Here is a 15,122-nt window from a genome sequence, read left to right as displayed (position 1 = left end):
CCCCAAGCGAGTCGGCATGTTAAAAAAAAACTGTTAAAAAGAAGAAAAGCATTCGTAGGGCACAAGACCACTGGTTAACAATAGAGAAGAAAATTAACTTTTATCCATCGCTTATAACACATAGCAAGTTAACACAGGTGAAAACATTAAATATTTAACGAGCATAAAAGGAAAGTGAGTAGAAAATAAAATTGAGATTTTTTTTTTATATTTCTGGAGGGATAAGCTTCTAATTTTTGAAACAGAAGAACTCACAAAAGATGAAAATTCAACTACATGTAAAAGTGAAACTTTTACAGAACCCACCCCCCAAGTTTTTAAACCACCTCTAACATTAAAGAGACAACAATAATCTGGGCAATCTTTTTGCATGACACACAACAGTGGTTAATCTCTCTATGAAATGAAGATCTTGTTCGGATTGACAGGGACAACCTAAATTCTAGTGAAAAATGGGCCAAGGAAATGAAACACGAATTCACACAAGAGGAAATATAATCAGTAAACAAACATGCAGACACGCACCTTACAAATCATTAAACAAGGTACCGACTACCCCCCGTAGATTTAAAGTTAAAAGATGAACCATGCAGAAACAAACCAAATGCCCACGACTGACAAAGCGGGGTCTTATCCATACAATGAACCACTTTTCAGCCATGAAAAGGAGGGAAGCACTATATACACTTTATAAACACTATATATACACTTTATATACACTATATAAAGAGGCAGATGAGCCTCTTTAAAGACATTACGCTCAGTGAAAGCAGCCAGTCACAAAGACCACGTAATATACCACTCCACTTGTAGGAAACGTCCAGAAAAGGGAACTTCATGGAGACAGAAGGGGATTAGGAAATGCCACGGTCTGGGGGAAGGGGAATGGGAAGTGTTAACAGGGGTTGCTCCTTCAAGTGATGAAAACGTTCTGGAATTATCCAGTAGGATGGTTGCTGCATCACTACTTGTGAATATACTAATAACCACTGAACTGCACAATGTAAAAGGGTGCATTTTATGGCATGTGAATTTTATCTCAATGTTTTAAAACCTCATGCAACTGGGAAAAAAAGGACATACCACCAGAGCAGAGACACTACCCCTCTGTACACCATCAGTGGCAGTCTGAGCTGATGCACCTCTTTTGAAAAGAATCTGGTATTACGTACCAAGAGCCATTAATAATGTTCACACCCTCTTACTTGGGATTCTAATCCAGGGAGTTTATGTTAATAATTCAGAACAAAAGAAAACGATATATACAAAGATATTCAGTGAGATGTTTACAGTTGAAAACCACCTAACTGTTCAAGCAAGAAGAAACAGTAAGCACGTTACGATTCAACAATTCTACATAGTATTAAACAACCATTAGAAAGAACTTCGGTGCTTATATATAGTAACATGTTTAAATGTTTATAACGTGAGGACTGAAAAAGAAAAAAGACTAAATTTTTGTCTGCCACACAAAGATAACTAGAAATATCTATTTCAGATAAGGGCTGGAAAAGATCCTTTTTTTTTTTTTTTCCTTCAGGCAACTGATTTATTAATATCACGAAATCATAAGAAATGTACTTTCTGCGATAGCTTCATGAAAAGTGAAATCCTGCGATCAAGAGATAGATGAAGTGAGGGACTCGGAAATGAAAAAGCAAGGATGAATACAGTAAGTGTTGGTGGGCACTGAATCAATTTAAATACACCTATTTAAACAACTACAGTGCTTTGTTAGAAAATATGATTTGAACTTTTTCTTTCAAATCGTGGCTCTAGAGTGTGTAGGGCTGAAGTCGCTTTTCTGCTCTCTTTCCCGATCCTTTATTTTTGTGATAATGTTTATGTAGTAAGTGTAAAACAAATTATAAACACAAAATTCAGATAAAGACCATGCCTTCTAAACATGAAGGCCCATGTGTCCTCATTAAACAATAAAATAATTATAAGTGAGCCTTTAATTATAGACGGGAAACTGTAAAAATGAAGATTCAAATGCAATTAGCTGATTCAGGAGTCAAACCCAAGATGCCAAAGTAGAAGAGTGGCACACTGGCCTCATTACTGTATCCCGACTTACATACAAAGCACTCAGGGGAGAACGAACCACTACTTCCAATCCCCCGGCACCCAGACAGGAGGAGGACCTGTCCCTTTTAACTGCAGGAGTAAATCTGGGCCACGTCTAAGTTCACCGCTGGCCAGAGGGCAGTCTCACCTTGTCTACGATTCTTCCTGTGACACCCATGCCGTTGAGGATGGTGACGTTGACGATCGTTGGCATCCCTCCGTAGTAGATGGGCTGGGAGCAGTAGGGCCACATGTAGGGACACTCGGTCAGATCGATGTAGCTGGGGCTCAAACTGAAACAAAAAATCCAGTGTTACAGTAGATGGCATCGGAAAGCATCAACGGGGCGGCCCTGAGCCTTGGAAGGGCCTGCCTCCAGGGCTGCCCTCGGCTGAGGTCTGGGAACTTGGCTTCAGAACATGCCCTGTGCTGGGGCGGCCTCCCGGCCAACCTGCCTCACTGGCAGCACAGCGGGATGCGTGGGCATCACCTCTCCCCTCTGCGAGCCTGGAATCTGGTGGCTGCGGCTGGTGGAGAACGAGTATGTGACCAGCCCCAGAGCAGACCTGGGACTCAGTCTCAAGGCACTGGAGCAAAGATGGACTTTTAAATTACTGGAGCGGGGACAAATGGGTGGTCATTCGGCAAAAGATAAAATTAGATCCCCACCTCAGACCATACACAAGAATAAACTCCAAATGGATCAGATCCTCTCAAGTAAATAAAAGAAAGCCCACAGGCATTAGAAGGAAACATGGGCAAGTCCCTCCTTCACCTCAGCGCAGGGAAAGGCTTCCTGTGCCTCAAAATCCAGGGGCGACAGCAACGACAGGCTAACAAATACGGCTGTTAAAAAAGAAAAAAACACATGGCCGAAAACACTTTCACAAAGTCTAATAAAGGCAACCAACAAACTGGGAGAAATACTTGCAATAAAGGGTTGCTCACCCTAACATATGAACGCGTAAAAACCGAGGGACAAAAACCCCAGAAGAGAAAAATGGTGAAAGAAATGAACAAACACTTCACAAGAAAGATATAAAAACAGCTCTTAACTCTAGACAAAGTGTTCAAACTCACTCATAACCTGAGAAAGGCAAATTAGAACAACACTGAGATAGCACTTCTCACGTGTCAGATTGGCAGAAAGGAGAGCATGGCCGGACACTGCAGGTGAGGCTCCGGGCAGACAGGCGAGCTCCCACGGCACAGCCCTTCTGGAGGGCAAGCGAGAGACCTGGAAGAGTGCCCTCTGTTCTCAGCTTGGACCCAGCAACCCCACTTCTAGGAATCTTCCCTGGAGACACACCTCCAACAAAACTAAAATGCACAGGCACAAGCAGCTTAAAATGACAAAATACTGGAAACAGTTTCAACGCCCATATATAGATATGTGCTTGGATAAACAAAGGTATCTACACTATGGAGCTGTAAAAGAAAAAGGAGGAGAAGGATCTCTGTGAACCGACACAAAGTGATTTCCGGGATACTGGTAAGTGAAAAAAGTCCAAGAGAGTATTTATAGTAATGCTGTCCTTCACGTAAGAAAGGGCATATGAGATGGTAGGTATGTATCTGCTCGTGTGTGAAAAAAGAAATGCAAGGATAAAGCAAAAACTAATGGCGTGGTTACCTATGGGGGTGGAGGGAAAGGGGCAGGGGGAGTGGCAAAGAAGGGTTGAGGGGAGCCATACCTGGCCCGGTGCACTCTGTGTGCAGTTCCAACCTTAGAGTCATAACCCGATACATAACTAGTTGAAATCAACCAGGATGTGGGAGGAATCCGAAAAGAAATAGAAATGCTAACAAATGAACTCAACTGCATTGAAAATAAACAGCAAAACCAGATTGAAAGGGGTGTGGTGGGGAGGAAGATATTAACCTAAATCACTCTGACAAACAGTAGACTACATGCTATAAAGCTAAAGATAAAAAGAACTACACACAAACACAATCCTCTGGTCAGTATATCTGTCTTCAGCACGGTACGAGCTAGCAGTTCGAAAACTTGTCCACAAGTGTGTACTAGGACTGAGCAAACGAACATCGTGGCGAGTAACAGCCAGCTTTCCGGCTGCTGGAGAAGGATAGCCAGCAAGAAGGAAGACTCAAGAGGAGGGCCATGGCGTCAGGTGGGATCAGGAGACAGATGACTTCACGGACAGACATAGAAACAGGTACAGGTGTGTGTGTGTGTGTGTGCAGACACTTGCCAGCTCTGTCTGCTGAAAGGGGCTATGAGCACAGCTGCCAAGAGCACACCTGGTGCCCAGGTGTCCGTTTCTAAACCCACTCTCCAATTAAAGGACCAGGGCTGCTCGGGCAAAGAAGCGATACCAACACTGGGCACGGAAATGCTGCCAAAAAGTGAGACAGTGCCCCCCAACTGATGGAGACATGCTGAAAAGACACGGGAGCCAACCAGCGGGAGCCCTAGAGAGCCAAACCTGGGACAAATGAGCAATAAAATAAACAATGACACTAATGGATCATAACCCACAGAGTAAAATAAGTACCGATGTGTCCAAGCTGATATAACTGAATAAATAAGAGGGGAGGACAGCTCTTCCTTACAGCAGAATTTCATTTAATAAATGCAGAAGGGAATGAGAGAAACAGAAAATCACCATGGGACAATCTCTACAGTAAGAACTGTTACAGGGAGGAACCATCAAAGGATGCTAAACTTAGTGATGGAAAGTATGTTAAGAAACAAGATCATCTGCGTTTCTTTTTTTTATTTTATTGGAGCATAGCTGCTTTACAACGTTGTGTTCGTTTCTACTGCATAGCCAAGTGAATCAGCTATACGTATACATACATCCCTCTTTTTTGGATTTCCTTCCCATTTAGGTCACCACAGAGCACTGAGTAGAGTTCCCTGTGCTATAAGAAACAAGATCACCTTCAAGGGCATCCCCACAAGACACTTCGCAGTCACAAAGGGACAGTCACTGCAGTGGACACCTGGCAGAGCCACCCACGGCACCAGATCTCCTGCTGCAGAGCCCAGCTGATGGACGCCGGTGGACCCTCCACTACATCTGTGCCAAGGACTGAGCGCAGAGGGCACCAGCGTAGGCCCAGCCCTGGGGGACACAGGTGCCTCTACCAGGTGACGGCGGTTCAGGGAATCTCGGTGACTGGGAAGGTTTCAGACCTGTGCTGGGTGTGAGGGTCCTCCTCCCTCCTCGCCCCTTCATCCTTCATAGGCCCCTCCCCCAGGAGGTCTCTTGGCCGTCTGAGTCCACGTTGGCACCTGCTTCCTGGAGGGTCCAGCCTGACACATCGCCTAAACTTCATGATGCAGGTGAGCAGCACCCAGAATAAAAGGAAGGACACTGAGCCAACTGTCCCAGCTGGAGGAGAACGAGGACATGCGGCGACTGCATGCAACGTGGATGCTGGCCTGGATCCTGGACCAGGCCAAGGACGTGGGTGGGAAAAATCTGGGTGAAATCCAAATACAGTCTGCAGGTTGGTAGATGGTAACGTATCAGTGCCAGCGTCCAGGCTCTGAGGCTTCTACTGTGGTTATGTAAGTTGCTAACGTCAGGGAAAGGTAGTGAAGGGTTCATGAGTCCTCGTGCACCAATTTTTAAAACTTTGTTGTAAATCTAAAATCATTTCAAAATAAGAAGTGAAAAAGAATTCTTGCCAAAAATACAGAACCTCACTAATCACAAGAAAGCATCAGAGGACTCAGAGTCATGAATGACGAGACACATGAACTGTCAGGGGTCCGGGGAGCCCAGGGAGACATGGCAACTGCACGCAACGTGGGGCCTGGACCCTGGACCAAAGAACACGAGGGGAGCCGGCCACTGAGCGTCTGTCTGCAGACTAACCCCAGCACAGCATCAGCGTGCACCTGTTGGCTCTAACAGAGGAATCACAGACTACCGAGGTGTTGGCCTGAGGGGAAGCCGAGAAGAGGGTATATGAGAACGTCCGTACGATTTGTGCAGATTTTTGTAAACCTAAGACGATTTCAAAGGAAAGGAAACCCCTGACGTTACAAACAGCAGAACATGAGGAAGTGGGGAGCAATCCTGTCGGCAGCGCCCCAGCAGAAGCAGCACTGCAAAGCTCTCCCCGAGGCCCCCGAGCACTGTGCGATCGGGGCCGGTTCCACGTGGAGGCTAATACTCTGTGCTGAGGAGCCCGGTGCAGAGAAGAAAGGCCTGTTCAAAAGGAAAGCACACCGACCTGGCCTGTGGCTTGTAGCTGCTGAGGATCTGGTAGGCTCTGAGGAGGTCCAGCTTGCCGTGGCCTTGTTCAAACATATTCACGCCGGGCAGCCTCCGGGCTGCTGCAATCAGGGCCTGCTTCATGCTGGCCGGATTCACCAGCTCCCGTCTCTGGACTGTGCTGGGGGCAAATACCATATTCGCTCATTTTCTGTCAGCAACAGAATGAAAACCAGACTATCCCTACCCTGTTCGTGCGCAGTCATGTGACCTCCAATCCTGATCTGTATCTAACAGGAGCTTCTTCGGTAAAACTCATGCAAGATGCGAACGAACGTGCTCGTTTCTGCACCTGCCCAGGGACTGACCACTCATCAGCCTTCCGCGTGGCTTGTGAGAACACGGACTCTTGGGCTAGCGCCTGTTTTTACTAAATCGATCGGGAAAACACATCTTCCCACTAACTTAACAGTCGACCTCAGAGGTTGCAGGAGACAAGAACAGGTGGGAGTTACAGGCTCCGGACACGTGGACGCAGCCCAGCCGGGAGAAGGGAAGGATCGAGGTGGGTCCTGCGGGGACTCGAGGCAGCGTGGCCAAGAGGCCTGGCCTCGGAGTGAGGCCCACTGCGTCCAAGTGCTTGTTTTGTTTGGAGGCCTGTGTGTGACGTGTCACCCTGGTGGGACAGGCCTGGCAGAGGGTTCATCATCGGAACGCAGCTGGACTCGGGCAGCGGCGCCCAGACATTCTCACTTGCTTTAGAACACCAGCATTAAAACACGCATTTTTGCGTATCTACATATTATAAATACAAGTAAATTTTACGCCCCTAAATGCAGGGGAGAAAATCCAGTAAACAGTAAGGAAAAACTGACTCTACTAAGTTGCTACGTATTTTTCTACGATGATGGGTGGTCGTGGAGTGTAGGTGGACCTTTTCTAATAGGTCCAGATGGGAGATCCGACTTAAGGAGAAGTGAGGGGAGGAAAGCGGCATCAAGTCTTACTGGCAGAAAAAAAGAATTGCCCACAGCTCAGCCACAGATTGACAACCCCCCTCCCGCCGACAGCGCAAGACCAGGCTCAGGCTCTGGCTCCTCGCTGGGCTCTAAGGCTGGAAACGAAGAAGCGCTTCTCTGCCGCTCGGCATCTGTTATGAGCTCCTTCTCACACCATAAAAGCACTTCTGACCCACCACAGAGGCATTTTACCTGCTGCAGGGAGATGAGGAAAGCAAAAGCTTCCTCACCACTGAAAACACCTCTACGTAGAGAAGCCGCTGGGCTGGGCACGGAAGAAACAACGGCCTCCCCTCCTCGCTCCTCTGAGAGCAGGAGGCTTGACGGGCTCATCTAACGCCCACAAGAACCATCTAAGAAAGAACGGACTCCTGCCTCTTCTGTAGAGACGGGGTGAGGCCCCGGGATGTGCTCTACATCCAGCCAAGCTGGTGACAAGCGAGACTCAGCTCCTGGTCCCCTGACGCCACCTCCTCCCAGCCGGGCCACACTCACCTCACCAGCAAGGTGACAGCGCCCGCCACCACTGGGGAAGCCACGCTGGTCCCCGAGAGCGCCCGGCACCCGCCTTTCACGCCGGAGCCCCTCACTCCAGCGCCGTAGGTGACAATGTCAGGCTTCATGCGGCCATAGCCTCCTGGCAGCTCCTGTAAACAAAAGCAGGGTGGTCTCTACCACGGCACACACACTGGCACACGGCCACGTGCAGTTATGAGTGAATAAAACCAGAACAGAAACGTGGGTCAGCTAAACACACTGTAACCTCAGTACGATGCTGGTTTTCATCTGAAATTCACTGCAATTCAGAAGAAGCTTAAATGACAGTATACAAAATAAAATTATTTTTGGTGCGTTTTGTAATGACCAGCATGACAGTAATGCCATAAAGCGTTTTAAAAGTGAGTATTTTAAATTTTGCTAACATGCAAGGCTGAAAACCGGAAACTGATTTATTTCTAGATAATTTTAAAATTAGAAATATGCTAGAAAAATCAGAAAATTTAAAATTAGGAAAAAAAAAAAGAAACATTTTCCTTTACAAGGAAAAAAGTACATGATATGACTGGCTATTTCAATCTGTCACCAGAGGGGAAAGGATCACTTAGAACAGTGAGTATATAACCGTACAAGTAACCTGGGATAAGAGTTTAACTGAGAACTCTCTTAAGCTTCCCAGAAACTGGGGCAAAGTGAGAATTACAATAGGAGTTATATTCTGTGAGAATTACAATAGGAGTTATATTCTGTGAGAATTACAATAGGAGTTATATATATTCTGTGAGAATTACAATAGGAGTTATATTCTGTGAGAATTACAATAGGAGTGAGTTATATTCTGTAAGAAAGAAGTACACCGATCTGAAGTGACAAACTTCTTCCCGGCAACCAAGCATAAATGGGCCCTGGATCCTCACACGCGGGACACTGAGCAAAGACATCTTCACCTGCAGCCCCACAGATTATTCAGGAACGTTTCTCAAAATGCCGTCAAAACACAGGCCTCGATAAAGGCCGAGGACATGGCAGGGGGGTCGGGGCAGCAGGAGGACGCGGAGGGCAGGTCAGGGTCCCCAAGTGCCGCCCGAGGGAGCGACCCCAGCTCTGCTCAGATGGGAGGAGTCGGCCACATAATTACAGCTCGCGCAGCTGAACTGATTACCTTGCTAGAGTCATTTCAATTTTGTCCAGCTAAATGCAATCATTCCCACGTTAGGGAGCTGATATTAAGCCGTGCTCACTGGCTTCTCCTGCTTTCCAAGGCCAAAAAAAATCATCCCACCCAGCACGGAGGACTGCTGGCCCTCCTCCTACCAGTTAGGACCAGTGCACATGAATCCAACCGACCGAAATGACGAGTTACTCAGAAACAAGTTAAAAAGAAGTGGACCCGGGAAACACAGTGAGAACCGGCACCTGCCCGTTGCGCCACGGGGACACGGCAGACACGAAGGCGCCAGAGCGCGTCCTCGTGGCGGGCTGCCTCCAGGCTGCTTTTCTCTCCGTGCTCACAGACAGCCCCGAGGCCCTGGCACGCGGCTCCCGCGGGCACGCCGGACTAAAGGAGCAGCGCCTACCCAGGTGGTCATTCCCCGCGACGAGAAGCGGGCGATGTTGTCCTCAAAGTCAATGCCGCCCACTCCGATCACATCCATCTGGTCAGCAGGGTTATTCAGAGTGCTGCATCGAGGCAAGAAAAAGACACAAAAGGCGGGGGAGAGGAACCAGTCTAAATGAAAGATTCAAACAAGGGCAAGCAGCCCCAGAACGGTCGGAGCCCGCAGCAGCTCTCCCGTGGCGAGGCACGTGCGGCTGTGAGGGCCTGGCCCGGCACTGCCACCTCTGCCGGCCCGGTGGTCTCCCCACACCTGGGACGCCCTCTCCTCCTCTCCCTCTCTCCTCCCCTCCCTCTCTCCTCCCTGTCAACTTATCGCCCTCCGGCCTAAGACTCTCTTCTGCCCTCACTACTGCCAGGCGTGCAGGAGCCCCCTTCCTCCGAGCTTCACAAGACTGGCCACTACCAGCACCGTCACCTGCGTACACGTCCGTACACCACCTCCCAACTGCGGCGAGCGCAGCCCCCTCCCCCCCGCCCCAGCTCGGTCCCTGGCTCCTCTGGGAAGGAACTGCAGCCACACACGTGCACCTGCCACCGTCAGAAAGTGAAAGTTCTCCCCGGCTCTCGGGCAGGTGTCCCCCTTCCTCATGGGAACCGTGGGGACCACTCATCTCTCCGTAACCCCAGGCTCCTCAGCGGGAAGGATGCGCGCGAAAAAGCATGCAGTTCTCCCCTGCACTTCAAGGGCACTAGATCCGCAATGACACGAACATTTAAACTACGGAGTCAAGATGTAAGTCAAGATGAACTATTTGAAAGTATGAAACAACCACTTATGGAACTGCACTTCCAAGCTTTATCTATTTCCGCTCCACCACCACAAAATGAACTCCTGAACCACAACTGAATCCGAGCAGCTGAAGCGATAGCAGCAGCAAGATACTACTGTTTCAACCACACGGGGCCGACCCTAGCATCACCTCCTTAGCTTACCCACCGCCAGCATGCTACCAGCTGGTTGTTCAGAAGCACCAACAGTGATTTGTTAATTGGCTGATAGTAAAAGTTTACAAATTTCTATGACATCAAAGAGCAGAGATTAGAACAGAAGTCACTGGCAGTATTTCCCACTGAAGTTGATACCAAAAAACACCAGCTTCCCACCCTGCCTCTACCTGCCAATCCCTATACTTTACACCCTTAAAATCAGGGGAAAGCTTCAGAAAATCTTTGTTGGTGCTGAAAAGGGGGAAGTGCAGCTGCAGACTCCTTGGCACCATGAAATCTAAGCATCACGGGTGCCGGACCCCAGAGAGCTCCCAGAAGGGGTACCTGTGGGGACATGTCCGGCAGCGTCACGCCTCCGATAAATAACCGGGCTCTTCAAGTGCATGACTGTCACGTGACCAGCCCTACCCGAGGCCCCGCAGTAAGCCACACCCGTTCAGGCTGTGCCACCGTGACCGCGTGCTACCCCCAGCCTACCCAGCAGCTGGCGGACGTCAGATGCTGTGAGGCTCTGTGGGCAGACATGAGTCTTGACACCGGGGCTTCCTCTCCCGAGATGCCCCTGACACACTAAACACGAGCAGCTCTCTGATGAGAAGCCCTCACGGGGACCGCCCACAGGAGTCACAGGATTTCAGAAGAGTGACCAGTGTGTGCAAAGCAGTCAGGATGGCATGTGGAAGAGCTGGTGTGAACGGAAAGAAAGGCAGGCTTGTGGCGGGGGGGGGGGGGGGGGGGGGGGGGGGGGGGGGGGGGGGGGGGGGGGGCCGCGGTCAGCAGCAGGATCAGGTGACGGAGACCGAGAGGAACACGGTTTCCCCAGGGAGACCCGAGGAGGAGCCTGCTCTGAGGAAGAGTGCACGAGGGAGTGGGAAGTGAGGCTACGGTTTACCGGGACACAGCCACGCCCATTCGTCTACACATCCATGCTGCCTTCACACTACAAGGGCAGGCGAGTAGGTGCAACATACCATGTGGCCCACAAAGACTCAACTAGTTACTATCTGATCCTTTACAGAAAATGTTTGCCAACTCCAGGCTAGACTACTGAAGACCTTGAAAACCAAGGAGAAAAGTTTAGATCTGATCAGGCAATAATGATCCACTGCAGATCCTTAGTTAAAGAAACTGCTAGACTCTGTTTTAACAACAGAAACACAGAAAAACAGAAGAGAAAGGAACAGCTACCACTCACAGAGGCTCAGTGTTCACGGTGCTCTCCCTCGGCTGGCTCATTTTATCCTCATCCTCACAGCCACCAACCCGGCCGGGTCTCGTGCCCTCCAGAGCCAGGCGAGGGGGCCAGCCAGGGCTCACAGAAGCAAAGGTCCCACAGCCCAAGGGCAGGTCAAACTTGCCTGGCTCCGTCCCCGCACCCTCCCCGCCACCCCACATCCCCCATGAAGGGAGAGCTGGGCTGGGGAAGACTGGAGGCAAGAGGATGGGCTGGGGAACTGACAGATAACCTGGGGATGCTGAGCTGCCGAGGGCTGGCCTGGAGCGGGGACGTCAGAAGTGGGGGGAGGGACAAATGGAGAAGCGTTAGAAAGAGAAGACATGGAAACTGGGTGAGATTACTAAGTAACTGGTGCTTTTCGTGGCAGAACTATAGCTGGGACGTGTTTACACCACTTACGCCTGTGAGTCACAACACACACGACTGAGGACCCAGCCAGATCCCCAACCTTGGAGCCCTACAAGGAGATGGGATCGCTGACAGAACAGCTCTTAGGCTGGAACCATGACTGCGCACGTGCACGGGTTGTGACTTATAGAATCGTAATTTCACAGAGTCCAGCCTAATCCCCACCCTGGATGAGCTCAGTCAGCGCTCAAGACGGCCGACTCTGCCCCAGCAGCACGGCCAGGGTGTCCCCCAAGACAGGGCACGTGCTCCTGTAGGCACGAGCAAACGGCCATGCCAGGCGGCTCTCCTGGATCAGGGCACGCCGAGGCAGGCTCCGTAGGTTCTCTCCTTCCTGTGCAGTTACTTTAAGCCCTCTGCCAGGGCACTGAACCACACACGTCCCGGGAGCCTGGTAAAGTGGGGTGACAGACATCCCACCGCAGAAGTGATTCAGCACAAGAGGTTATTTATATTATCTACAGAATAAAAACTGGAGCTGGAAGCAGAAGAAAACTGGGATCACTAACCAGACAAAAGCGTACTACGGCCCGTGATTCAGTGACTGATGTCCCGCATCTCAAGCCACTTTAATACACCATAACCCGGCACAAAGGGACATTTCTGGGACGCTGTTCTCTGATCCTTCTCCTCAGTCCCCCGAACACGTGTCTGTTACGCCACCCTGCACTTTCTCCTCATATTAGTCTCATCGTATCTGTACCTTATTTTTCCTAAAAGGCAGGCACCTCAACTTATCTACCTCTTTACCCTGTGCCTTGTGCACATTGGGTCTCAATAAATACTGTAGAATCCATTTATTTCTAACAGATTTACTTTCCTGATTGATTTTAGGTTGGGGGTAAAAAGAGTAGAATAAAAACTTTAGGCCTCCAAATTGCTATTTCCAGCAAAGTTAAAAACACAAAAAATTAAACAAAATCGGCCTTGAGTTGGTAACTGCTGGAGTGAGTGGGCACATGAGATTCATTACAAAGTCTTTTGTATGTGCTGAAAATATCCAGAATACAAAGTTTTAGACGGGTATAAACAGGTATAGCAGGATACAGAGACAGACAAACAACAGGTTTTCAGTTATTTCAAGGAAAAAAATACCTCTAAGGTTATTCCTATCAGGGGTACTTACCCATAAAGAGGCCCATCATTGCCAATAGCAGAAACCATGATGACATTGTTAGCTGTTAATTCCCACACCTACAAAATTAACAAGCATTTATTTATGAAAGTACACCGCTCTTTTTTTTTTTTTTTTTTTTGCAGTATGTGGGCCTCTCACTGCTGTGGCCTCTCCCGTTGCGGAGCACAGGCTCCGGACGCGCAGGCTCAGCGGCCATGGCTCACGGGCCCAGCCGCTCCGCAGCATGTGGGATCTTCCCAGACAGGGGCAAGAACCTGCGTCCCCTGCCTTGGCAGGCGGGCTCTCAATCACTGCGCCACCAGGGAAGCCCCACCACTCTTAATCAATATATAATTGTTCAAAAATAACCACAACTTCCAAAAACAGAACTCAAAAAAGAAGGTATCCCCCTGAAAGCGCAACACCAGGCCAGTACAGACGTGGTATGGCTGGCAGTCAGAATGTCCAGAGACGATAGACTCCAGGACACAGATCCACGTGCACAGAGCAGACCCGGGCTTTCCAGGCACGCCCAGAAAAGACAGGCCGTGTGCTCAGGTGAGGGGAAGCAACGCAGCACCCTGTGGTGCTTCCCACACAAGTCACCATGGCTCACGTCCTCACAGAGTGGTCACCATGTGGGCGACTAGCCACCAGCACACGAGACACGAAGCAAGCGGGGCGCGAGGCAGAGCAGGAGTCGTCACCAAATGCCTCGTCCTCCTCACAGCGGCAGAACCAACCTTGTCGACGAACGGGTGGTCCATGAAGTCGGGGCCCCCGATGCTCAGGTTCAGCACGTCGATCTTCTTCAGGATGGCGTAGTTGAAGGCGTCCAGGAACCAGGACGTGTAGGAGACCTGGCCCATTTTTAAAACAGTCCTTTAGGTGTTTCAGTGGAAGTCTCCAAATGCTAGAATCTCAGCAGCATGAAGTATTCACTTAAACTTCAGAAACGGATCCCAAGAACAACAAATGCTCTGCGGTGTAAACTACTACACCCAGAGCTTCCAATCCTTGGGGCTGGACTCTGGGGAGAGGCAAGGTTCCCCGGGTCCTGTCCCGCCCGGTCTCACGTCCAGCGCCTTCCTGACCTTACAGCCTGCCCGCCCAGGGAAGACCTCAAACTTCTAGCTGCCCCTCTTATAAAAGGACTTGTCCTAAGACACGTCTATTCAGTTAAGTGTTTCTAAATAGTTTAACGTATTTGTCTAATATTCTTTATTCCTAAATAGACTGAAGAATAAATGGTATCAATGAAAGTTATTTCACAGAATTACTTCTGATAGTTATTATTTCTCTCATAGTTTCCGTACAAAAGTTAAATTACTTTGTGTATCGCCATTCACGTGTTTTGTAAGGTACAAAATTAAACTTAGAGTAAAAAACAATAGATGACAGAAAACAATAAAATAGGCGCTGGAGGGAATGAAAAGACTTTCAATCCAGAATTCTATATTCAGTGAAAATAGTGTTTTGAGAATAAAGATGAAATAAAGATATTTTCAGATAACTAAAGCTGGGAGAAATCAAAGCTACTAGACTGCATTACAAGCAATACTAAAAGCATCTCTTCATGCTGAAAGGAAATTACGTGATATGGAAACTTAGATCTACAGGTAGAAATAAAGAGCACTGGAAATTGAAAATATGTGAATAAATACAAAATGTTAAAAAAAAAAACCTTACGGTGGAAAAAGAATCAACATAATGATTAAGAATTATGTTTTTTAAAGGCTTTTAAAAATAAAACAATATATTTATATTTGCTTGAATGTGCAAAAGAAATTCTAGGAGTGGGTATGTGAAAAAAAGAAACTACCACATAGGGAACATGGGGAAGTAAAGGTGAGAACCTGTCGGACGGGGACAGGGTTGGGAGAAGTATCCCTGTGTTGCCTTTTGATGTTTTTGAACTATGTATTACCTATGCAAAAATTAAATTTTAACAGTTAATAAATACTAGGACCCTCCCTTTATTCAGTAACGTTTCCAAATGCAGAGTGAGGGAACAAGC

At 48.6% G+C, this 15,122-nt stretch overlaps 1 protein-coding gene across 5 annotated transcripts in view; it reads right to left on the bottom strand.

Moving 5' to 3' along the window:
- The window catches only part of MBTPS1 (membrane bound transcription factor peptidase, site 1), a 49,886-nt gene that overhangs the window by 15,739 nt on the left and 19,025 nt on the right, over positions 1-15,122 (bottom strand). For all 5 annotated transcript variants that reach the window (XM_029244173.1, XM_029244188.1, XM_029244181.1 and 2 more), the window contains 6 exons: positions 13,849-13,965; positions 13,115-13,182; positions 9,355-9,457; positions 7,775-7,926; positions 6,280-6,441; positions 2,219-2,363 (listed from right to left, as the gene is read on the bottom strand). In XM_029244173.1, coding sequence (XP_029100006.1) covers positions 2,219-2,363; positions 6,280-6,441; positions 7,775-7,926; positions 9,355-9,457; positions 13,115-13,182; positions 13,849-13,965 — 747 coding nt within the window. The remainder of the gene's footprint in view (positions 1-2,218; positions 2,364-6,279; positions 6,442-7,774; positions 7,927-9,354; positions 9,458-13,114; positions 13,183-13,848; positions 13,966-15,122) is intronic.

This window comes from Monodon monoceros, unplaced genomic scaffold (assembly GCF_005190385.1).
Source record: "Monodon monoceros isolate NGI ecotype Baffin Bay Population unplaced genomic scaffold, NGI_Narwhal_1 Super_Scaffold_10, whole genome shotgun sequence".
Classification (NCBI taxonomy): domain Eukaryota; kingdom Metazoa; phylum Chordata; class Mammalia; order Artiodactyla; family Monodontidae; genus Monodon; species Monodon monoceros.
The sequence above is the reverse complement of the archived record's forward strand: the minus strand, read 5'-3'. Positions and strand labels throughout refer to the sequence as shown.